General features: G+C 40.0%; 2 protein-coding genes across 9 annotated transcripts; both read left to right on the top strand.

Moving 5' to 3' along the window:
• The first annotated feature begins 370 nt into the window (after positions 1–370).
• On the top strand, positions 371–10581 carry LOC113033311 (uncharacterized). Of its 7 annotated transcripts, XM_026186990.1 has the most exons (14): positions 419–434; positions 657–703; positions 1040–1739; positions 2384–2442; positions 2692–2772; positions 3276–3365; positions 3475–3564; positions 3833–5705; positions 6023–6109; positions 7258–7530; positions 8026–8187; positions 8572–8847; positions 9014–9166; positions 9930–10581. In XM_026186990.1, exons 3-14 carry the CDS (start codon positions 1103–1105, stop codon positions 10226–10228), a joined length of 4080 nt encoding a protein of 1359 aa, XP_026042775.1. In that variant the 5' UTR covers positions 419–434; positions 657–703; positions 1040–1102; the 3' UTR covers positions 10229–10581. The 7 variants fall into 7 exon arrangements, with proteins under 7 accessions (XP_026042776.1, XP_026042772.1, XP_026042779.1 ...); XM_026186991.1 differs by lacking the exon at positions 657–703 and having other exon boundaries at positions 371–434; positions 8026–8178; XM_026186987.1 differs by lacking the exon at positions 657–703 and having other exon boundaries at positions 371–434.
• A 535-nt stretch (positions 10582–11116) lies between these two features.
• On the top strand, positions 11117–23019 carry LOC113033310 (protein transport protein Sec24C). 2 transcript variants are annotated; one of them, XM_026186985.1, is made up of 21 exons: positions 11117–11362; positions 11678–12373; positions 12467–12525; positions 12804–12857; positions 13155–13266; positions 13409–13536; positions 13670–13805; positions 14340–14449; positions 14558–14670; positions 14751–14939; positions 15829–15925; positions 16044–16142; positions 16272–16439; positions 16961–17057; positions 17137–17285; positions 17462–17624; positions 18370–18491; positions 18604–18783; positions 19511–19708; positions 21708–21797; positions 22306–23019. In XM_026186985.1, the coding sequence occupies exons 2-21, from the start codon at positions 11725–11727 to the stop codon at positions 22444–22446; spliced, it is 3054 nt and encodes a 1017-aa protein (XP_026042770.1). In that variant the 5' UTR covers positions 11117–11362; positions 11678–11724; the 3' UTR covers positions 22447–23019. The 2 variants fall into 2 exon arrangements, with proteins under 2 accessions (XP_026042770.1, XP_026042771.1); XM_026186986.1 differs by having other exon boundaries at positions 11118–11362; positions 17462–17600.
• Positions 23020–24786: the final 1767 nt, after the last annotated feature.

Raw genomic sequence — 24786 nt, 5'->3', positions numbered from 1 at the left:
TAGGGGGCTGTCTATGGGGAAATGGTCAGCCAACAAACTGATCTTAGGTTGATAAGTTGGAACAGCACATATCAGATGCTGTCATGGCTACATGATGAGAAAGAACCAGTCTGGGTATCTCTTGCTTCTCTTCCAACAGATTTAACGCCACTTACGGCTGATGAATGTGACATCGTAAGGAAGGATGCAGTAACATTAATTTAAAAAATTACCTTTGTTTGCTCGTTATTGAGCTTTTACAGCGTGGCAGGAATTATTTTTAAATAAATACAATTTCTTCCACCTTTGGCTCATTAAAATTTTTTTAAGTGAAAGTCCAATTTATTTCATAATTGTAGAACTGTATCTTATTTTGGAAAAAATAGACGGAAGTTTTACTTTCTCAGTGATGCTGTGATGTAAACAACGACCACTACTTCCGGTTATGGCCGCAGGTATGTTTTTTCCTGATTTCTAAAGCGGTTTGCGGGAAATTAAATTGATATTTTTTGCACACTCTGTTTATTTCATATCACTAATTTTAGAACTAGTATCAGTTTTACGGATATTTTTTATGGTTTTTGGTGCTGAGCGCGCTAACAGCTAGTTAAAAAAAACTGACTTGATAGCACATTGTTAAGCTAGTTACGTTTTTCTCGTTTCGACCGCATTTGCAGCAGTTTAAACGCAACTGTCCATTTCTCGCTGTAAACATCAATGCCCAGTAAGTATTCCTTTTTTAAAAATATCCTGCAGAGACTGATATGTTATTTGGTGCGGTGCAGCTTCAAGGGTCGGTGACCCACTCAGCTAAAACACATTTTGGTGCTAAGCTGACCTGTTTTTCGTAAAGCGAAAGGCTGATTTCAGTTACTACATTTTCCCTTCTTGCATGTTCTTACGTGTGCGTTTTCCAAAATGTTTTGGTATTGATTCGTTATTTTATGATTTTTCTATTGTCTTCTGCCCGTTTTCAGCTTTGAAAACCTGAATTAAAAATTCAAAACACACCACAGAAAAGTAATGAAATTTTGGTATTATAATGTTCTATTTCTGTTAGGACCTCTACTCAAGGAAGTAAAGGAGACTTTCAAGGAGTGAACTTTGATGGTGATGGAGAGTGATGGATAACCCGACAGCAAATAAGAGCCACATTCCCTGTCCGTCTTGGATGGCCCAGAATGGCTGGTCAGCAGCTTCATCTCAGAACCCGCTCGTCAGCCTTCTCCCCACCTCCTATGAGCATATGCAGGCACCCAATCAGAGTTGTACTAACAACTTGAACACTGTATCTTCCAGAAACAACCCTCATGCTGACATGTATAAAACCTCTCATATTGGCAGCATTCCATCATCCAGCTCGCTGTTTGCCACAGATATCCCAAATCTCTCTCAAGGTATTTCTTTTAATCAGCAAAGCTCTAACCTTTCATCGATCATGGTATCAGCGAACCAAGGAAAAAATGTTACCCCACCAGCTCTTCGACAGTCAAACCAAGGACTTCAGCTTTGTGGGCCCCAGGATTTATCTGTTCTCTCATCCCACAATGCCTTCAAAACATTTCAAAATCCAATATCCAGTCAGGGTTTGTCAAGTGGGATTCAAGGTCTACCCCCCCGCCTGCCGTCATGCAGACAACATCAAGCTGCTTTTGAAGGAGAAAATGTGGAGTCCGCTCATGGTGCAGGAAACACTCAAAGCTATACCTCATCCACCTCTCAGGAGCAGCCTGAGTGGTTACCTTCATCACATTGCAGAGGTAAGCTGTAGCTGTATTACATGCATGTTACAATGTATTTTTTCACATCATATTAATGTAGGTACGCATGCAAGGTTGGATTTAAACTCGGTCCAAAGCAGTGTTTGGTATTTTAGTTGGTGCATTAGTTAAGTGGCTTACATAAATGCAAATAGTTGATTAAGTGTTAGGGTTTTCAGGGGTGTTGAATCATATTCTAGCTATCACAGGACAAGAGAACAACACTGTATGACAAAACTAACAAATTAAATTCTTGATTATCTGATATTTAAGGAAAGCATGAAATTCAGAGATTAGGATTAAAAATTAAAGAGTTCAGTTTTGACTAAATCTTCAATTAATTTTTAGGTTTCAGACATATATAGCAGTTGGGGGTCTAATAGATCCACCTGTTTTGTTTTTTGTTTTTGTTTTTTTGGAAGTGTAGATGTTTTTTAAAGTCTTTTAGCTCTTCCTCACACAGTCTTTAAAAATGTAGCCAAAATGTAGATTATGTTACATTAGACTGATCTAATTTGTCTGTTGTGGATTGTTATAAAAATTTCAACTAAAAAGTTGACTTTGTTTCGCCTGTCTAAACAAGTGTTTGCAGAACTGTTTAACACTTTGTGTGTTTGTTTTTAACTTTACTGTCTTCTCTTCAGGAGCTGTGAATGACCCTGTCCCAAAAGCAGCTGTTCAAAACACAAATAGATCTACTACGGTGAGGAAAATAACAGCAAATGCAGATGAAACTTCTGCTGTTTGATGGATGATTTGAAGATTTTTGCATTTTTCCACACCTTTTTGCTTTTACAGAGGTTTATATTTTAAGTCACTTTTAACTGTAGCACTGCAGTATGAATCTTGCCTTTTAACCAACATCACGTTAAAGAGCCTTGGAGATTTTAGATGATTACTACTATAACTATTATATTTTGTCCTATAAAGGTTTTATTATGTCTGCTTTCAGGCCAGCAGTGAAAAGCGGCGTTCAGATGTTTTACAGCAGCGCGCTGAGCTGCTTAAACAACTGGCAGAGATGGATAAACTTGTAAGTGTGTTATGGCATTTTTTTAAATAAAGAAGGTAATTGATGCTTTTAAATAGTTCCCAACAAACATAGTTGAAACCCTGATGGCACATCTCTGGTCAAAATTGTGCGCAGTACAACAACAAAAACAGAACTGTGAAGTGGTGGACATACCGATTCATTTGTTAACTAAGTAGTCACAAACAGATGGGGACATGTTTTCTCCATGTACAATAAGTAGAATTACGAGAGTCTGTTATTGCTATTTGTGTTAACATACATCAGTTTTGTCTCATGTTGCAATATGAACTTAAGTTAGTTCCCCCTGCCCATAATGTCGGTGTCTCCCAGACTGAAAGACGTGGTGTTTAATTTTCTTTCTTGCTAGAAAGTGTAATGATGAAGTTGACATTTTCTCAAAGTCAAAATGTTTGCTGGGTTGTTATCTAGTATTAATACTTTAAAATTATTAAAGAAAATTCTACACAGTTGCTCCCTGCTTACTTCACTTTCCTCCTGTTAAGCTGAAAGCATTGCCATCAGATAACAGCAGCGATGGGCAGTCGTCAGATGATGAGCCACCTCAGTGTGAACAGACTGCTGCAAATTCAAAGGTAACTGCACAATAAATTATTGCCTGCACGTTCTTTGGGCTTTTCATATGCTGTGTGATTGTCAAGGTTGTTATCACATCATATCACCTTTTAATTATTTCTATTACAGTCGCGTAATTCAGCAAATGGTTCTTCACCTTCATACTATGACGAAGAAAATGATGCTTGTGATACGCCAGAGTCACCTGCAGAATCGCTGGTATTTACCTGCATTTTTTACTTTGTTTATGATATTAAATTTTGCATGCTGATAACAGTATGTTGGATTTTATTATTGTATTACATTATGAATTCTAAATTATCATTAATAATAAAAAGTGACCCTAACCCTGTGTTTTGGGAAACTGAAAAGGACTTTTTTGAAGGGAAAAATGTTAGAGGTTTTTAATTTGTTTATATATGTTTTTTGTTGTTGTTTTTGTTTAATCTTAAGTCAAGGAAAAAAAGATTTCTTTTATTTCTTTCAGAAAAAGGAAGTTGTTTCAGACATGTCAGGGGACGACGATGATCAGGATTACTCACCAGGGAGTGATGAAGAGTTCAAAGAAGGTTCTTCAGATGAATCCAGTCATAGCGATCCAGAGTCCCCCGTGAGTGAAGAACCGCACCAAGAAGAGCAGAACTCAAAATCAGAAAATTCTTCAGGAAAGGATAAAGGAGTCACTCCTGTAAAGAGGAAACCTATGATTAGTCAGGCAGAAGCGTCACAAACGCCAGTGTTGCCAGCTGTAAAACGACCAAATTCAAAAGCTCGATTTTATGACAAGAAGAATTACTGCTTATTTTGCTCCAAGGCTGTATTAAAACTGTCACGGCATTTTGAGTCAATTCACAGTGACAAACCAGAGGTTGCAGCTGCATTTCAGTATCCCAAACACTCCAAAGAAAGACAAAATATATGGAAAAAATTAACAAATGAAGGAAACTTTGCACATAATAAAAATGTTTTGAAAACAGGAGAGGGAACTCTTGTCGTACGACAAAGACCGAAAGTGCTTGGACAGGCCCGTGACTTTCTTCCTTGTCTTCACTGTCATGGTCTTTTTGTGAAGAGAAACCTGTTCAAACACATGAGGACGTGCCCAGCGAAAAGCAAGATTGAAAAGGATTCAGGTATTGGAAAAAAGCGCATTGCATCAATGTGTGTGCTGGCAACTGTGGACTGTGAAGACCGTGGCATAAGTGATGTCTCTAGGAGCATTCTGAATGAAATGATATACGATGATGTGACGCGAGCTGTCATGGATGACAGGATTCTCTTGCAGTTTGGGGAATACATGTACAATCATTATGGCCGTGATGCGAAAAAGCACCCATATATAAGACAAAACCTTCGTCAGATAGCAAGACTTGTGCTTGAGGCTCAAAAAACGACCCCAATGAAGAAGCTGGAGGACTTCTTTCACCCTTCAAACTTCCAGCGTGTGGTGTCTGCAGTGAACGTCCTGGCAGGCTATGATTCAGAAACTAAAATTTACGCCGCTCCTTCCGTTGCAATCAAGCTTGGTCACAGCCTGCAGAAGACCTGCAGTATTGTTAAGGATAACGCGGTAAAGTCTGGTGATACAAAACAGGCAGAGGCTGCTAAAAACTTCCTCTCTGTGTACCAAAAGAAGTGGACTAAGCTTGTTTCTTCGGCCGCATTAAGAAGTCTCAGAGAAATTAAATCAAAACGAGCAAAGCAGATACCACTTGTTCAAGATATGAAGCGCTTGCATTTCCACTTGGAGAAGGTTCATACTACAGCTGAGAAGAATCTACGAGACAGTCTTTCTACAGAAAATTTTGTCGCTCTGGCCAGAGTCATGCTTTCCCGGATAATCCTCTTCAACAAGAGAAAGCCTCGAGAGGTTGCAACGATTCAGCTGACGGAATTCATGTCACGAACAAAGTCAGATCCGCCTGATGACTTGGACCTGTCTGTCACAGAGTTGGAAAAAACCATGTGTAGGTTCTTCTCCAGAGTTGACGTACGTGGGGACTGTGGGAGAAAAGTCCCTGTTTTACTGAAGCCCTCATTTGAGTCGGCTCTGGAGCTTCTAGTGGATTCTCGTGAGGCATGTGGGATCACCAGTAAGAATCCCTTCGTCTTTGCCCGACCAAATGCTCTGTCTAACTACAGGGGGACAGATTGTCTTCAAGGATTTATCAAAGAATGTGGAGCTCAAAACTCTGAAGGTCTGACATCAAAAAATGTCCGCAAGCATTTTGCAAAAATGCTACAACTGATGAACCTGGATGAAAATGAAGCCAACCAAATTTTTGGGCCTAATAACAAAATCCAGATCCTGCGGCAGTGCAATGACTCCACACTGGATGATATTGAAATGGATTCTGAAGGTAATAAGGCTTATAAAAAGTAGGTCTACACTACTTTAGACTAATTGGCACTGATTCCTGACTCCCATCACTAGCTAGAAATATAAGAAAAAAGTAAGAAAGTTGGATATTTTTAACTGGTTAAAAAAAACGTACGCCATGAGCTACTCAGTTGTGATTGTTTGCAGAAGGCAACATGCTGAGTGAAGTTATAAAGCTGGAGTCACTCAGTTAAGTTAAAAAAAACAAGTGTGTGTAAATCCTGCAATTTATTTGAAGAAATGTGTGTATACGTGCGAGGATTTCTGAGAGAAAACATCTTTTTGTCTTTAATCCAGCTGACTCGTGGGATCATAGTGAAGGCAGACCAGCATCTCTTAATCAACAAAAACATGGAGGAAAAAGTGCCAACAAATCTATCAGAGGTAATCATGGTGAACTTTAACAGACTTTCTCTTGTTTCTTTTTCATTTTTAGCCAAAAAAAAAAACAGGAGAGAAAAAAATAATAAATGGCAGCTAAGTCATTAAAAAAATAGCAGGTAATGAAACAGTAAAAGAAGCAAAACATTTGTTAAGCTGTTGTGTTCAAAATGTTCCAAAAGAGGTGCGCTCGTTGGCTTTTTTGCTGTTGATAAACCTGAACCTAAAAAACATTCTCACTGTCATCATCTGTCAGATGATTCTGTCCTCGATTATGCTCTCTGCATCCGTGAGTCCGCTCGTGTCCAAGTGACTTAATATTCATGATAAGTTAAAAGGGTCTGTGCAGACGTCCGTGTGCGTTGTGTTTTGTGACTGTGTTGACTCGTCCACAGGGAATTTCCATTACAATGCAACAGTAACTTGACACAGAAAAAATCCAGATTACAATAAGCGAAAGTGAAAATGCATTTGGCAAAAAAAAAAAAAAAGAAAGAAAGTGAAAATGCACAAAACACAGTTTATGTTTGGAGGTTTTACATTTTCAGTGGAAAACATGTTCTCAGGTTCAGGCTCTAAATGTTAATTAGAATCATTTTACTACTATATTTAAATGTGCAAACATATTTCAACACATGGCTGAAATATGTTGGAGGTCACGAGAAAGATTTTAACGTGAAATGCATTCAGAAAAAGATTGTCTTACAGGGAATTGCAAACCTTTCTGAAACCTTACACCGTAACCTGATGTCCACCTCCTTTGAAATGTAACTGTAGTCTGGGTCAGTGCAACCCACAACTCTTCTGATTGACCAGCTCAGTACTGTTGATTCTTTCTATGCATTTACTGCTTAATATATAAGCACATTTGTAAATATGAAAATGTGGGCAAATTGCTCCAATATGAGATTTGACATCGACTGTATCAATAAATAAGTGAGAACTGAGTGATGGTGGAGGTGTAGCAGGAGAGGGTGAGATTCAGAGAGAATCTGTGGAAGAAAACCTGCCACCAAGCAGGTTGATTTCAGTCTGTTACCCCAGTAATTATCAGAGAGTTTAACTTGGTTCTGTTTCTACAACAGAAACTCCAGACATTTCCTCTTCTCAGGATTAATGTGAGTTCTCTTTTTTTTATTTTATTCTGTCAGGCTCCAAATGTACACCCAAACACGTATGGGGGGATGCTGAGGTTCATGCTGTAGAAAAACACATGATGCGCTTCATTCAGGAGCACAAAGTGCCCCAGAAGGACGACTGCGTCAAGTGTCTTGAAGCTGAGGCAAAAGCACTGAGGAACCGCACGTGGAAAGGTCTAAAGAACTACGTCCGAAACAGGATCACAACTCTGAAAAGACAAAATGACTCTTCGCAGGATTCTCCGACCAGCTGCAAAAGGCCCAGAGAAGCAGAACCACAGCAAAGTACTGCACATTACCTACAGCTATAGATGTGATATGTTGCTGAAGGCCAAACCTGTTTTTTTTTTGTTTTTTGTAAATGTCTTCAGCAACCCTCTTTCCTTATTCTTTGCTATTCTTCCTTTGCTTATTCTTTACCTCCTTCTCTCACTCTTCAATCTCTCTGTTCAGCTTTTTTTTTTGTATCTGTCTCTTTCACAAAGTCATGAGTGTCTTCCTCTATTACAATGGCCAACAAAAGATAATAATTGCCCACCACTTTAACAATACCAGTCTGTTCTTTTTATGAGCACAGCAGTTTTCATCGTGGTGTTGTTTCAAATAATCCAGCTGATTTTTTGAATACTCACAGTTTTATGCTGTACCCTTAAATGCTGTTTTAGGGTACAGATTAGAATCATAGTTGTTGTAAATATTGTATTTGCATGTCTGTGTATATGTGCTGGGATTTCTAAGGTGAACATAGACTTAATTACTTAATTACTTATTTATTTATAGCGAGACAGTCTTCGAGTGGACGACAAGCTGACTCACAGGATCACGATGAAGGTTCTACTGCAGACAGTGGAGAGGCACCTTTTAATCATCAAAAAGCACATGGAGAAACAAGAAGCTCCAGCAAGACTACACGTCCCAAATCTGTCAAATCAGGTGGACATGGTAATAATGGTAGTATTTAAGACTGACACGGTATTTTTAGGTAATATCATGTCATGCTAGCTACTTCCTGAGATGTTTTCATTACCAGACTGTCAGACTTAATTTTACTTACAGTATTTTACGTATTTTACGTACATTAGTAGAATTCAGTTGATCTTTTAGACCTCCATGGTTCTTACTCTGTCATTGCGTGGCTAGCATTTTAGCCCAGGTTTTAGGGATACCTGCTTTTTATCAGTGCAAATTAAATAATTAGATTTTATTTTTGGTTCTGGTCTTGCACACAGATCACAAGGAAGTTCTCAGAAAAATATTCCTATACTCTCTGCCCAAGATGAATTTTAATGTCAGGATCATTGATTTTTTTTCTTTTCTGCATGACAGGTTCCCTTCATAAAACTAAACACACGTGGGAGGAGGCAGAGGTCCACGCTGTAGAAAGACACATGATGAGTTTCATTCAAGGCCACAAGGTGCCTCAGAAAGACGACTGCATAAAGTGTCTTGATGCTGAGCCAAGAGTGCTGAGAAATCGCACGTGGAAAGGTGTAAAGGACTACGTCAGAAACAGGATCACAACCCTACAAAGACAAAGCGGCTTCTCCCTGGATTCACCGAAAAGCAGGAAAAGGCCCAGAAAATCAGCAGAGCCACAGCAGAGTACTGCATATTACTAACCGCTGTAGATTTGATATGATGTTGTTTTCTTCAACATTCCCTCTTAATTGACTTATCTCTCCCCCTACTCTCCCCATTAAGATTCCCAGTAAAAAGTAATAAAGTAATAATTTTCCTTATACGTATATATTTTTTGTCTTCAATACAGTGAGACAGTCTGCAGGTGGAGAACAAGCCAGTTCATGGGATCACAATGACTCCTATGCAGGTGGTGGAACAGAAATGTTTTATGATCAACAAGAAGATGAAGAAACAACAAGCTCCAGCAAAACGAGCAGATCTGTCAAATCCAGTGAGAAAGGTAATAATGGTCACCTTTAATATACTTCCTGTCTATTCATTTCTGTTTGCCTTTGGTTTAGATTGCCTTCATCACAATAATGGGACCGTCACACAAACTTATAATAAATTAATAAAAATACAAGAGTCAAATTAGTAGGCCAACCACCTTTTATGTGTTGCTGAAGGTTCAGGACACCTTACATCTTTCTTCATCTGCCTCGTTCATCTTTGCAATTTTTTGGAATGTTAGCTTTTTACCACGATGAATGAAATAATCACATATTTTGTCAAATAAGATTCAAACTATTTCACAAGTAAACCCACCAGCCTCTAGCAGCACAGTATATTAACACAATCTAGATATGGCGGTCCTACGTGCAGCATTTTAGGTGAAAAGAGCTCATGGAAAATAAACAAATAGTATCCAAAATGGAACAAAGTCTGTGTGTGGAGCATTTTACTTATAGCCCTTCCAGTTCAATATTATATATTTCATAAAAAGTAAAGTAGTCATTTATATTTAACATCTAAAAATAAACGGAATAGGTGTACCCACTTCTTTGTTGGGCATGATGGATGCACTTTCTCAACAAGCAGTCATTAGCATCCGAATGAAACAGTAATCTGGTATTATCTATAAAAACAAGGTGGGCACAAATACAGCAAATAATACATTCAGTTGCATGATAGAAGCATCTACAGATGGCCCCTGACAAAATCATAAAAAGAAATAACCATGAAAAAATAATATATTGTTATGGTGTTTTTTTTCATCCTCATAGGTTTCCACCTTAAAACTAAACACACGTGGGAGGAGGCAGAGGTCCACGCTGTAGAAAGACACATGATGAGTTTCATTCAAGGCCACAAGGTGCCTCAGAAAGACGACTGCATCAGGTGTCTTGATGCTGAGCCAAGAGCGCTGAGAAACCGCACGTGGAAAGGGGTGAAGGACTACGTCAGAAACAGGATCACAACCCTGCAAAGACAAAGTGACTGTTTCCAAGATTCACCAAAAAGCAGGAAAAGGCCCAGAAAATCAGCGGGACAGCAGAGTACTCCACATTACCAACAGCTGTAGATTTGATATGATGTTAATACTCAAACCTGCAACATTTCACATCCTTCAGCTGACTTATTGTTCTTTAGTCTTTCTGTCCATTTGTATATCAGATGTGAGAATATCTTTCCATTATGGTTCTCAGTTTTTGTTTTCTTTTTTTTTATGTTTTATTTTATCAAGTTTGTTTAACAGAGACTGTTCATGAATACTGAAAAATTACTGTTTTATTCACATTTAGATAAAAGGTTTTTTTTATGGTGTTCCTGGGTACTGTGACCAATTTTGAATACAGTATCTGGTTACATTGGTTGGTATACTGGCACATGATGCTTTGTTAAAATAAATGTTCAACAGTAAAGTCTCAAAAATAATATTGTAGCTTTTTTTTTGGCCAGGGGGGCAAAACCTTGTATCTTGATGGCACATTATTGTACACCAAGAGTGTACAGGAGTGGTAGGAAAATTAGTCATTCAGAATGTTTGAATTTGATCAAATATAACTATAAAAGGTTCATCAAAACAGTATCTTAATTTCTCAAAAAGAAAGTACTTGGTGACAGAACTGCACTGTTCATTCTTAACAGTAACAGAGAGGCATGGTACACCCTTAGTAGGTCGCCAATCTGACACTCATTTAAGCACGTGTTTAGTATTGTAGCTTCTTGTTGGCTGACCTTATTTCATTTACCATATATGTATTTAGTTACTTTTCAGGTTTTCTGGGCATCTTCAGCTGGAAAGAATTAGCAGCTACTTTTAAATTATTTAAATAAATGTGCAATAATCTGAAATTCAGCACAGATGATATAGTATAGAAAACATTTTCATCTAGTCCCATTATATAACTCCAAATTAGTAACCGAATTAAATATGTACGTTTTGGAGGCTTTTACTGTGAAAGGACAAACGGAAACGTGAGACTTTCCAGCGTGATGACGCTTCCATTGCAGTGAGTCTCAGGTGTATAACGGGAACCGGGGATGCTGGAGCTACTATCAAACGCTTACAAAACTACTATTATTGCATTCGTGCATTCTTCTACATTTTAATATAACGTAAAGCATTTCGCTTCCGGTGTAGGGGAGGCGAAAATGAGGACGCAAATGTTCAAGTGCTGCATGCGGAGCCCGCCGTTTCCTTTGATGTCCGAGGGTATTAAGTCTTTTATAACCGAATATGAATTTGTTTCTTGAGTCATTGGTGTTTTATCTCATCGTGTTTGCTTATGTGTACTGTTACTGATCTGTTTCATGATCATTTAGATCCGGTGCTATCCGAAGGACAGCTAGCGGTTATGTAGACTCGACAGTTTCTGCTAAAATTTGCTTAAAAATCATAGAAACTGAACTCATAGCGAAAAATCTGTGTTTTTGAAAATGCAACGTATTCCAAAATCTAACCTGTGTCAGTGGAGAGCGCAGGATCACATTACAACCCTCCTGATATATTTTTCTGTTTTCTCTTTAGGTGACGCCTCCAAAACGAAATACACCTATCAGTGATGGTTATGGAGCATGATGGACGTCCCCTCAGCCAATCAGAGCCAGACACCCTGCCAGCCGTGGGCGGGTCAGAAGGACTGGTCCACAGCTTCACCTCCAAGACACCTCTTTGACCCTCTGCCCAGCTTTCAGCATCTCAACCTGAGGTCTCCTTCTGATTACACTCCTTGCTACAACCACCTCCAGATGTCCAGCTCCAGCTTCCAGAGAGACTTCACTGTATTTTCACCCAATAACAACAATCCTCATAACAGCTTGTTACATGTTAATAACACCGACCACAGTGTGCAGCCAGTCATTCCTGATGTTTCAGCCACGATTCCAGCTGCAAGCCAAGGAGGTAACATGAATGAAGACATTCATCCTTGTGACACCCAATGGACATCACTTCATTCCCCTCACAACCCTTACCAAGCTGTAGCTCAACATTTCCAGCATCCCTACACACAGCAGGATTCAGTAAATGGACCTCAGTCACCACATCAAAATCATTTGCCCATTAGGCCTCCTTTATATGAAAACGAGAGTCTACAGTGTATACCTCAGCCTGGATTTGAGGGAGCAAATGCCAGATCATCTGCAGTATTTACTCACAATCATGCCTCGCCCACATCTCCCATCGAACAGCAGCCTCAGTGGACACTTCCAGCACACTCTGGAGGTGAGTTCATTAATATTAATCAGATGTCATGTGCTGTAGTGTGAATAAAAATAGACCACTTATTACTATTCTGGATCTCCCCTTTCTCCCCAGAAAACATAAACCAGTTTGTTCCCACTGCAGCTGCACAGGTCAAAAGCTTCACACCTCAGGTGAGGAAACATCTAATATTAAATATGCATATATATAATTCTAATAATTTATAGCAAAATAATTTCTTAGTCTTTAGAACCCCATAAATTTAAGGAAGTTGTTTATAAGTTTCTAACATTATAAGCTAACTTCTTCACGTGTGTTTACTCTGCTGTAAAACTGAGGAACCTTTATTCTTTAGAATCAGAAACTAGGTTGAACATCAGCTCGTGTTGACTGTTATCACCTGTGTGTCATTTTAGCTCTGAGAATGAGCTTTTACCTTTCCTCTCTGCAGTCTCTTAACTCTGAATCTCGTTATGGTCTGGACCCAGAGCTACTGCCTAGCGCTGTAAGTTCTTTTATCCTCTTACCTTTCTGTCTTTTCCTAACTAACTCCTGTCTGCTCCTTTAAAGTGAAGAACAATTTTCTCTTCAACTTCTCTCAGGCTTTTAGTCTGAAGGACGATGCATGTTCTCTCCCTAATATGTCTAATTTCCATTAATGTAAAGTATCGTTAACTATTTCTGCTTGTTTCTTTTGCAGCTTAGTATTTATCCTTAATTCCATGCATTTACACGTATATGTCTTTCCTCTGAAATGTTAACATATTCTTGATTCCGCCTCTTGTTTCTCTCTTGGCCTTAGGTGAAAGTGATGACGGAAGACAAGGCTGAGTGGGAGGGGAAGGTTTTTACCTCTGAGCCTTTTTCCAGTCTTCCTCCATTGGCAACTACTTCCTGTATCGTAGAGGACAGAGGTGAACACACACAAAACTGTCTGTATTCCTAAATTTATTTTATCCAGCACTCTGGTTGCAGATGGCATATTCACCAGTGCATCACCATTACTTAAAACCTGCATCCCATCTTTGATCCTCTGTGTGCTTATCTCTGTTGTAGGTAATGCAAGTCCTTTTGCCATCCGCTCCACTTCGTACTGTGTGCCCTGTGAGGGTCAGGCCGCTCTGCTTAGCTGTCTGCCGCTGGGCGCTCTGATCACCCCTCTGGTAAAACAAAGTGCTGAAGAGGTTAGTTTCTCGCTGCTCAGTTTGCTTCATATTCTGTTAAAAATGGAGATGAAGCTACAATACTGTTGCTACAATCAACTAATATGGCATTTAGATATTAGATGCATTAAATGTGTTTGTTTGTTGCCTCTAGAAGCCACTCCCACTGTGCAAAGAGACAGAGTGTGTTGTGGGCTGTGGGGGGTGTGGAGCTTCCATGTGTCCAGCGATGGGCTGGCAGGATTGTGGTCAAAGGTTTTACTGCCCCTTCTGTGGCAAACTCAGTGAAGGTAAGATTTAACAGAGAGAAGGTAAACTCACAAATACCAAAAATACAAAAAAAAACTATATTTGATTAAATTCAAATACACTAAACTTCATCTATGCAGTAGTTATGTGGTCTGTACAAACACTGAGGTCAGTCGTGTATTCCAGGGGTCAAGCTCAATAATAAAGGAGGCAGAACATTTGTAGTCATTGTCCCAAGGCTCTGGACCTTTAACTCCTTGCTTTCACTTTAAATTAAATTAAATTTGTACTGTCTTTTGTTTCCTTCAATAGTTTGTTTTTTTACCAACTTTTTCTACACTGTACTGTTTATTAACAGAAAAATATTTTGTGTCTTTTTGACCTGAAGACTTTATGGATTTATGGAACGTACTTGTTTGAGTAAAAATACTTAAAATATTGGTGGAATGAAGACGAGTAAGAAGTTTAAAAGCCATTTCAGTGTATTGAACTGCTGTGGACAAACTGAGTGTAGTTTGTTGTATTTTGTTGCTTTTTGTGTAGCTGCAGTTTGTCTGTCTTCTCTTGTGTTTCAGTACCATGGCAGCACTACCAGCCTACCAATGGTGTGAACGGGGTTCGGGTCGATAAGGAGAAGAGGCCTGAACTCAGCACGGGGTCATATGAAATCCTCAATTCTCAGAAGGTTACCCATTTACAGTTTTGTTTGCACGTTGATGATCATTAGCTGCTCTTGAAAACGGGCTTTGTGAAATTTAAGTACAACTGTGACATGCTTGTCATATTGTTTCAGGGGGAAGCTGCTGCACTCCTTCTAGCCATAGATGTGTCTGTCTCAGCACTGAGAGGAGGACACTTGGAATTTGTAACACAACAAATACAAATGCTGCTTAACTCTATGAACAGGTAAAACAGTGTTCAGTAATATTCCTGTGCAATTTTGATAAATCCTGGTTTGTCTTTAAGGTTTCATCCTGTGTGTTTAGGGAGGATGGTGATGCTTTAGATGTCCGTGTTGGTTTGATGACGTATGACAGCAGGATCCACCTCTACGACCTCACTCCTGAACTGTCCCGCCCACATATGCTGGTCATCACAGAGACAGAAGACCTGCAGCTTCCTGTGAGGGAAGGACTTCTGGTGCCCCTCAAAGACTGTATCAGCAGCATCGACAGGTAACAGAGATGCTAACAGTTTTTTCAGATGTATTTTGCAGAGTCTGTATGACGAACTGATGCAGTGGTGCTACTTTGTTCATGTCAGTGTTTCATGTTTCACTCTTTAAAGTAATATTTTATCTTTTATTGGTAGCAAAGCAGGCAATCAGCACAGGCAACCACAACGTTTGAGGTCCATGTTGATAAAAAGCTGTGGAATTTGGCACATTTGTCATGGTTACTCCCCTGATCTCATTCAGTGGCCTTGACCACTGTGGTGCCACAAATGCTGCAGTCACTATAGTGAAAACGCTAGCTGGAGACTATAGAACAGGCAAAATAATTGCAAATGTATGCAATAAACCTGCAATCGTGTTGCCTTTGAAATGATTGCTTCAAACACAGGTACCAGGTCTGTGACCATGTGGGGTCAAGCTGGCATTTACATGCAGGCTGTTTCTGATAATGCAGCAATTAACTTGACCCATCACAAACAGGTGAACTCTGTCTTATTGCCATTTTATTTCTCACTTTTCCTCGTTTACAAAAATTAAACTCACGAGCTGTTTTTATGGCTTAAAAAGGTAGATAATAGCCCTATTACCCTAATAACCCTAACCCATGGTAGACATGTTTTTAGGAAAACAATGCTAGTATGCTAATTACCACAAAACCCTGGCAGGCAGGCGGTTAGGTGTCATTTACATTCAAGTTTGTTAATGCACTTACTTAGAAAGTCACCCAGGAATTTCAAATTGATACCATAAGTGCATCTACTAGGAGGCTGATTGGTAGCACTTGCAGAGCACTTGCAGGTGCCACTGTTTTTAAACTCTGATGTAAGTATAGTCTTGTCTTGATGTCTTTTATGAGTTTCACAATCTGTTTGTCTCTGTTCTTCATGCAGCGTGTTACAACTCGTTCCTCAGTTCAACACAGAAGGAACTGACTCCGGTGGAGTTCCCATGGAGCTGCCTGTCAAAGCAGGACTTGCTGTACTACAGGTTTGGCATAACTGCACTAAACTTCAATAGGCTAAATGTCACAATTAAAGGTTTTTCTTTGTGCGATGTGGCTGCATTAAATATTGATAAAATCATAACTGACTGTATTACAAACTAGGGTCTGGGTTGTCCTGGCAAGCTGCTGATCTTCCATACTACCTCTCTGATAGAGACTGGACATACAAGCTCAGGCTTCTTTGGCACCAACAAACCAAAGGTAGACTATCTCAATGCCATAAGGTGTAAACATCTGTGGTTACTAGGGTCGCAATGTAACCGTTGAACTCATCCTTTGGCGAATGACCCCTCACCATATGTAAATTTCTTTCTCCTCCCCCTCCCACAGTCCATCTTTCAGCCATCAGAACAGGCCGTGTCAGTGGTCAAGGAGTGCGTCCATCAGGGATGTGGTGTTCATCTGTTTGTCCTCTCTCACCAAGATGTGGGTGGGGCTTGGCCAGGCGACATTCCATATTTGACAGGTGGAGCTCTGCACACTTACAGCCACCTCCAGGTAAATCAGCAGCTTTTCCTACTGTTTCACTGAGAATTCCACAAATGAAATGGTTAAAATCCTGGACGTTGAATAATACTGAATTAAGTGATGGTTGTAAACACTGCAACATCAAACATGGCATATTTATAACCATGAAGGTTGCCACATGGGAGACACAGTAACTAAAAATGACACTACACTAAAGTCCAGCTCAATTTAAAGCCTGCAGCCTGCAGTTAGTTATCCTAATGGGGTGACAAATTACATTCTGCTTCACTCTTACAAATCTTGTTTAAAATGTGTGTAAATACATGTGACAAATTGTGCTTTTTAAACCAAGAATAAAAACAGGAGGTCTAGATTCTTACATCAGCAGACAAGCAGATGGAACTAGAAAAAAGCCATCTGGAGAAAATTAAAGAGGCCATCAGATTTATCAGTACTGCAGGAGGTCTTTTATCTGTATCTGTATAATGACGATTTGGAAAATGTTTTGTGAGGTCTGGTTGTAAACTGGTATTTTTTTATATGCTCCACAGGGAGAATTGGACAGAGAGCGTTTCAGCACTGATCTAAAGAGGACTGTAGAGACACACACAGGCTACAAGGCTGAGCTCAGGATATTTGTCAGCAAAGGTGAGATTTATTTCTTAGTTAAGATTTTGCAGGGAGTGCTCTGCAGAAATGCTTCCATTACATGTACGCGTCTCACTAGATTTACGCGTGTCCGGCTGTTACGGGCTGTTTGTTCCTGGTTCTAACCCTGGACGTGTCACCTTGGCCACCCTCGACACGTGGACCACACTGGCTGTGGAGCTCGCACACACCAGAGCTCTGGATGAGACGAGGGGCGTAGCCATACAGGTGGGTCTGTCATTTAAATCCATTATAGTGACAATTTTAAAGCTTTTTTGCTGATGTAGTTTACAAATAAGGTGATATCGATGTATCGATGAAACGGTAACTGCACATACTGGGAACCAGTTTACATGTTAGCTGTACACTAAACCTGTTTTTTTCCCTTTTGTCCTGTGTGTCAGGTTGTTTTATCTTACACCCTCCAGACAGGAGACCGGAGGACCAGGGTTCACACTCTGACCCTGCGGTGCTCACGTCAGCTACAGGACACCTTTCGTCACTACCAGGCCCAAACACTACTCACCTTCTATTGCAAGAAGAGTAAGGAGTTTGCACTGTTCACGGGTAGACTATTAGAGCTGTCTTTGATCTTTTCTAACTTTATAACAATATAAATTATATTGTGTGACAAAATCTACCTACACACAAGTTAAAGGAAGGAGTCCTGCTGGGATTTCAGCTCTACTTTCATGTAATATGAAGACTCAGAGAGCTGCAGCCTTCTGTCACTCGATAAACAGAACAGGAGCAGAGAGCAACACCAAGGAAACGAAAGTCAGATTAAACAGCTTTCTGCTTTTTAAGACGAATAAATAACTAAATCCTTAAAGTGAACAAATATTCAAATACTAAAATATTTAGGTGAGTCAATCCTAAACATAATGAAAATTGCATGAAAACCTGAAATTAATCAATATACAATTATCTGCGCTCAATAATCTGTAATATTTTTTAATATTATTATTAATAAAAATATGACGTCATTAAAACCACCTATCTCGTGCTATTAATCATCTGTTTACCAGTTTTATTTGGGGTTTTTGTAAGTCTGTGCAATAGTAAGTTTATCTCTTTAAAAGCTTATAGATGCAGCTTTACAGTCTCTCATGTGGCATCGTGGTAAAATTATTCACTCGCCCCTGTTAAGTGACGGCATTTACACTGAGGTCTGAATGAAGCTTGATGTAAAGATTCTGAGGTATTGATGTTGTCTTCTCTTCTTTTAATAAAGGCACCAACATCCTCATAAATATTAACATCTGAAGCTACCAAATGATATTCAAATGATGCCTTCGTTCTGTCTGGTCAGTGTACTGTGCAGTACAGGAGCGCCCCCTGCAGGAGCTGAGGGAGGAGCTGCAGACGGAGGTTACGGAAGCGCTGGCGTCCTATCGAAAACACTGCTGCTCTGCTTCAGTGTCCGCGGGGCAGGTGAGAACATTGCGTACACATGTCCCGCTTTTTATGGTTTTATTATATTGCACATAGTTGAATTGTTTTGAATCTTGCTGACCATACGTACTGCACTGTGTGCGTCCTGTAGCTGGTTCTTCCTCAGTATCTGCGAGCTCTTCCTGTTTACATCAACAGCCTGAGGAAGAGTGAAGTGCTGCTGCCAGGCTTGAGGAGCTCCATCCATCAGCGCCTGCAGCAGCGCTGCCAGGTGCTGCGCATGGACACCTGCAGCACTGCCACACACTTCTACCCTCTGCTGCTGCCTCTGGTCAGTGCCATCAACACATGGGAGTTTGTCTTACATGTCTTTATTCTGTTAAATAAAGGTGTTCTTGATCAGAGTGACGCTAATATGTCAGGATAAAGTTGTGATAAAGTAACTTCAAAATAGTGTCAGATGCTCATTTGGATGAAGCAGAGAGAAATGGTTAGAATTTATGCTCACATGTCGTGATGAGATATTCTAAAAGCAAGAAGAATTTATTCTTATGGTACAATAAGTGTCACTAGCTGTATTAAAAATTACTTTATTTATTTTTAATTGTATCATTACCGTGATTTTTAAATTTACATATATATTTAAATGCAGTGAGGTTTCAGCAGAAAAACTGTCTGCACAGTTTAGTTTTTCATTCATAAAACGAAAGGAGAAAGAGAAAGGATTGATTTCCTGTTACATGTAGCAAACTATTGTCTATTTTAAGAACAGAGTGCAGTCACAGCCAGGCAGCACAGGCCACGGTGCTGATGAGTCATTGACAAACTAGTATTTCTCCAGCCCTGCATTAGTGGTGAACTGTGACCTCTTTTTCCATTGAACAAGTCAGCATAGAGATTGCGCTTAAAATAGCAACGCTATGTATTTAGTAAGTGATTGCTCCTTTAAATAGTCACCATTAGCTTAGCCTTTGCACCATTGGACAGTTCCACTTGTGCCATTTTGAGCTTTGAAGACTTTTACTAAATTCAGCTTTTCACTCCTCCGTCACCTGCAGCCTTTATCAACTGACAGCTCCAACCTTCCAAAACCAGAGGAGGCACTGCGCTGCTCTGCAGCTAGCCTGGAGCCCAGAGGTCTTTATTTGGTTCATACACCCCTCACGCTGCTGCTATGGGTGGGCACCCAAGTCCCAGCATGCACACTGGTTGAGCTCTTCAACACCAGCTGTTTTTCATCCCTGCCCTCTGGAGAGGTGAGGATTGAGGAAAGATATGGATGCATAGAAGAGATTATGTCAGATTTTAGTGGCATTTAAATTTTCTTTCTTTATGATGATAAATATATTTATTACTTTATTGTAAATAAAATGTGATCACTATAATAACTGATTTACAGAGCAGAGCTTTGTTATTTTGATGGAAAGGGTCACAGAAGTCTACCATAATGTAATTTCTGCTCTCATTTTTGATGTACTCATTAAAATGAGTCATATTTAATAACATTACATTTTCAAAAACAACTTCATTACAATAACATATACACAGAAAACACTATGCATTTATGAGGGCATGGAGATAAAAGATAAGAGGCACACCGTACGGTCGCTTCCCACGTCAACACCACATGAATCGGATGAATGATTTATTTTCTGCAGTTACAGCAGAGACTAAAGCGCTGCAGTCGTCGTGCATAAACAGGCAAACATGAACTAAAGGGACTGAAGCTGGCTGCTTATTTGAGTGAAATTAAATGTATCAAGGGAGGTTGCTGCAGAGGCAATGCTTTTTCAGTTTTACATCTTCACTGTTTTATTTCATTCTGACCGCTGAACCCTCGCTCTGCTGCCTCCCTGGACACTAAAATTACCGTCAACATTTCAGCTAGTTTTATAGTCGGGCAATATTTCTCCCATGGAGGTGATCACAAGTCAAAAACCTCTGAGCATGCAGCTTTCTAATCCTGCAACCACCTCACAGAGAGTGAAGAATGGGGTATCTGTTATAAGAGCGCAGAGAAGATGAATAGACATGCACACCGTGTGGTCACTTACTGGTGGAGCAGCACATAAAGCAGAGATTTTTTAGCCCATTGTGACCATGGAGGCCATTAAAGCAAAGCAGCCATCGTGTTAAAAAATAAACTAAATGCACTTAAACTGGAAGCTCGTCTGATCATCAGAGATTACTCCAGAAACAAATGCCATTCAGTGTAACATGAATGCTTGTCTAACCAGAGCTCACAGCATAATCATCTGGGTTGGGATGCACGCTCAATAATCCGAGTAAAACCCAGGAAAGTTGATTCTGTTTATCTGCAGCGCTTTCACTCATCCGAGTGACTTCTTCAGTCTCAGCTGACTGCAGGTTTCACAGTCTTTTAAACAGTACAGCTGCATAACAACCGAGACTATCACCACTGACTAACAATGAGCCATGAGCTCAGTCTCTTTAAACGTATACTTTCCCGTCAATTCAGAGTTATCGAATCACATGACAGAGAAAACAAGTCGAAAAAACTCCACACAGAAGGGCCCAGCTGTAACGTTAAATGTATGATTTAGCGTCTTTTCTGATAATTGAACTTGTCTGGACTCCACCAAAGAACCACCTAAGTTTCCTGATCCTGCGAGCTCGTTTCTTCTGGAGGAAATCCTGAAGCATGAGCGTCGTCCACACCAAGGTGCAGCTGCTTCACTCTATAAAACTTAGTGGCCACAGATGCACTCCAGGACCTTGAGGGAGGATTCAGCAGTGTCATGTTGGATGTTAGGAGTAAGATAGACCACTGATGCTGCGAGCACTGTTTCTGACAGTCCTGCTTGTTTATTTAGAGGTGCACTAGCTCACCATCAGTGTTAGTGAGCCTTTTGGTCATATTTCAACATTCAGCCAGTTTGCATGACTGAATTAACAAACAGTAAGGCCATCATTCTGTAATCATTTTAATATGTGTGTGTGGGGGAGGGAGTTTAACTGTCCTACTCTGTTGAGTCAGTAGATGTTAGTCAAAAGTGGCCAGAGTAAAAAAACAAAACACAAAAGCCCATAAAACTGTTAAATCTCAGCTCTTTTAGTAAAAAAAGAAAATGCAAGTACATAAAGTGATGATTGCTTTTGTTTGTAACAAAGTGCTATAAAAACACACCTATGAAAATGTCATCCACAAAGCAGTTTATGTGGAATGAGAAGTTCTTTTAAAAAATATATTTTTCAGGTGTTTCTTTTTAATTTTTGTTCCGTTTTTTCCTCCAGACCAAGCTGCCAGTTCTGGAAAACCATCTGTCCATCAGTATCCGATCCCTGATCAACACACTGAACTCAGGGGCATCGTGCACCTGCAAGGTGAGCGGCTGTGTCAACTGCAGCTGAAGGCTGAGTTTATTTGTTCAGACAGCATCACCCCAGTATGATGACCTTATGTTACACATCTGCTGTCATCTCAGCGAGTTCAGTCCACATCTGTTCCCAGCTCTCATTTGAGCTATAAACCTGCACGCTGAGATACACTGCTTCTTTCAGGAATGGTGATGCTGTTTTGTACAGAATCAGTCAGTAGGCAACAGTTTTGTAGAGGCTTATTTATTATCTGGAACATAAACTCCTCTGGAGAAGGTGAGTTATGTATCAGCTGCAAGCTGAAATCTTGCAAGAAAGTTTCCCTGCAGAGCCCGATGCCTTCTTCACAGTAGCACCCTGTGATTCCAGGTCATAGACACAGACGGGGTTAGCTGCAGAAACTCGTGTTTTGAGTCTTGGTGTGTATATGTAATGCAGCTGTGTACAGATTAGCACGACTTAAGACCGGAGACGCTTTCGAAAGCGTAACCTCCTGCGTATCGTTCTTTTTCAGCTGTGGGTGGTAAAGCAGGGCGACAGTTGCGAGGAGGCCCTGCAGCGCCACCTTGTGGAAGACAAGAGCCCCAATGGAGGCGCGTCCTACGCAGACTTCCTCTACCATCTCCACGTCAACTCTGTCCGCCTGCTGCAGTGACACACACACACACATATTTACAGATGTGGATACAACGTCTTTAACACAAGATGAAACCACAGAGTATCCACCTCAAACAACAACCACAGGAGGAACAAAGCTCTCATACAGTAATGTAATCGAGTAATGAGGAAAGTCTATAGTCAGATATATAAGGAATGCATGGAGACATTTCAAATGATGCAATATTTGATCTGTTGAAGGACTGCTGTGATATTATTTATGTTTGTGTGACTTCTTTTGTTTTGAGTGGACTGTTCATTTATTCCTCTATCGTGGAAAGTCTCTAATCTTTGCCTGAGATTTTTGTGTACGTGTGTCTCAGTGTGTGTGCGATGCCCAGAATGTGTTTCTGTGTGAGAAATATGTCCAATAAATAAATGAACTCAGTCAAGAAGGGAAGTTTCAGGTGTCATCTTGCAGCAGCAGATTCATTTGTGGCCAAAGGGGCAACTGTCTAATGAGTCCACGTGGCTGATAACATTAATTCACAGCAATTATGTTGCTACAAGCAACACTCAAGCATGTTGCTGAAGCATGGGCGAGGGGCTGCGGGGGGCACGTGTAGTTTGACACACTCTGTGAGGTTGTAGTTGAGCCCTGGGTGCTTTGAGCTAAATGCCAACAATTGCTCATTGGCTCTCAACAGAAAATATGTAAAAAAAAAAAAAATGTTTCAGGTTTCTTTCATAAAGTGCATTGGACCAACAAACCATGGTGGTGCTACTGCAAAGAATACGAGAACAACGGAGTTTTCTCAGAAAACAGCAAATATAAACCTTGTGATTTGGGTGAAACTACACAGTGTCATAGAATTACTGAAGGTATTGTCTTCGTATATTTTGGGAACTGTAAATTTACCTCGTCCACGAGTCATTCTTTGAAATATCTGAGATTACTTATTTCAGACCAACACCTCTTGTGATCTCTTCTTGTGAAGAAAGGTTTTATTGACAGAAGTGCTTAAGTAGAAAGAGGTGCTTATTTTTAAATAACCTATGAAGATTTGATCTCATAACGACAGAGTTTAAAAGGTCAGTGCTGTAATAATATTTGTCCTGCAGCGAATGGTTTCTTTCAGAGGTAATCTGATTACCAGCAGCCATCTGGGCCTGCATCAAACTCTGTCTCATTCTTAGTCCTCGTGTCTCTGATCTCACAGCTTTTATTTTTAGATCTTGTTACCTTCTTATCCTCCCAGATTCTCACGATTAATCACAGTTATTTTTTTGTGTGCATTTCTCTGAAGAGTATTTGTTTCTGTTCTAGCCCATTTCAGGCTTTGCCGGCCAATTTCACAATGTCCTCTGTCCAGGTCTTGAGTCCAGCTCATTAAGAAAAGACGCAGATAGAACATTCAACATTCATTATTAGTCAGCGTGTCCTTCCAAGAAATCTGCTAACTGCTGAGTTGATGTCTGTAGTTTTTATTGGCAGTGTGTAGGCTTTTCACGCATTTTGGGTAGAGCTCAGATCAGTGAAACCATTTTCACTAAAGAGGATGTGGACCTCAGGAGTAGAGGTTAAACTGCAACCAGTCATTGTCCAACACTATCTGAAATGAAACTTGACTTCTTGGGAGAGTCCAGACGGTGATGAGGGACAAAAGCTGTGGATAATCTGAATCCTCACAAATAAGTAAAATAAACAAAATTTAAAATAAAAACAATGTGGTAGAGAAGGTATTCAGATCCTTTACCTAAGTTAAAGTGCCAAAACTGCGCTTTAGAAATAAGCTATGAAATATATACTGAGGTAGAACACTTTAGTAAAAGTACTTTTACATACGCTTAACATTAAAGTAGCCAGTACTAAATACAGTTTTGCACTTTTTCATACTTAATGAGTTCTTATTATATTTCCTGCACAGCTGTGTCCATTACTTGACACATATTTGTTGTTTTGAGGAAGTCACGAAGATGCTGATGTAACTCTTCCTCAAACTTGAAGAGAAAACTTTTATTTACTGCACACATAGCGGCACGTTTTGACAGCAGAAACAAGCTCTCTCATATTTGCCCCTATTTGGAAATACGCACCAAGCTGGCGGGAGGTGTGTTCGATTACGTTGTCGCGCTTGCCGTTGGACTGTTTGTCCACCAGAGAGCGACAAAGAGTCGAAGCTCCGCTGCCGCTCAGGAAGCCGCGAACCAACTCAAGTTGACTGCGTCAATTTAGCCGAGCTGATCAGCACGAGACCGGAAATTCATTATTGCTGTTTTCATAATAGAATCCAACATCGTTTCTTAGACGAAAATAAAGACGGATGCACTCATTTGGATAAGATAGGTGAACTATGACATTTAATTACTAATCTTCACAAAGGTGCATGAATAAAAT

This window comes from Astatotilapia calliptera, chromosome 12, assembly GCF_900246225.1.
Source record: "Astatotilapia calliptera chromosome 12, fAstCal1.2, whole genome shotgun sequence".
Lineage (NCBI taxonomy): Eukaryota > Metazoa > Chordata > Actinopteri > Cichliformes > Cichlidae > Astatotilapia > Astatotilapia calliptera.
The sequence above is the reverse complement of the archived record's forward strand: the minus strand, read 5'-3'. Positions and strand labels throughout refer to the sequence as shown.

Coding starts and splice junctions, on each gene's coding strand:
- LOC113033311 (XM_026186987.1), top strand. CDS start 1,103: ATGGATAACCCGACAGCAAATAAGAGCCACATTCCCTGTCCGTCTTGG. Junction 7,531..8,025: donor AGAAGCAGAACCACAGCAAA/GTACTGCACATT, acceptor ATTTATTTATAG/CGAGACAGTCTTCGAGTGGA. Junction 8,848..9,013: donor ATCAGCAGAGCCACAGCAGA/GTACTGCATATT, acceptor TCTTCAATACAG/TGAGACAGTCTGCAGGTGGA.
- LOC113033310 (XM_026186985.1), top strand. CDS start 11,725: ATGATGGACGTCCCCTCAGCCAATCAGAGCCAGACACCCTGCCAGCCG. Junction 19,709..21,707: donor CATCCCTGCCCTCTGGAGAG/GTGAGGATTGAG, acceptor TTTTTCCTCCAG/ACCAAGCTGCCAGTTCTGGA. Junction 21,798..22,305: donor GGGCATCGTGCACCTGCAAG/GTGAGCGGCTGT, acceptor GTTCTTTTTCAG/CTGTGGGTGGTAAAGCAGGG.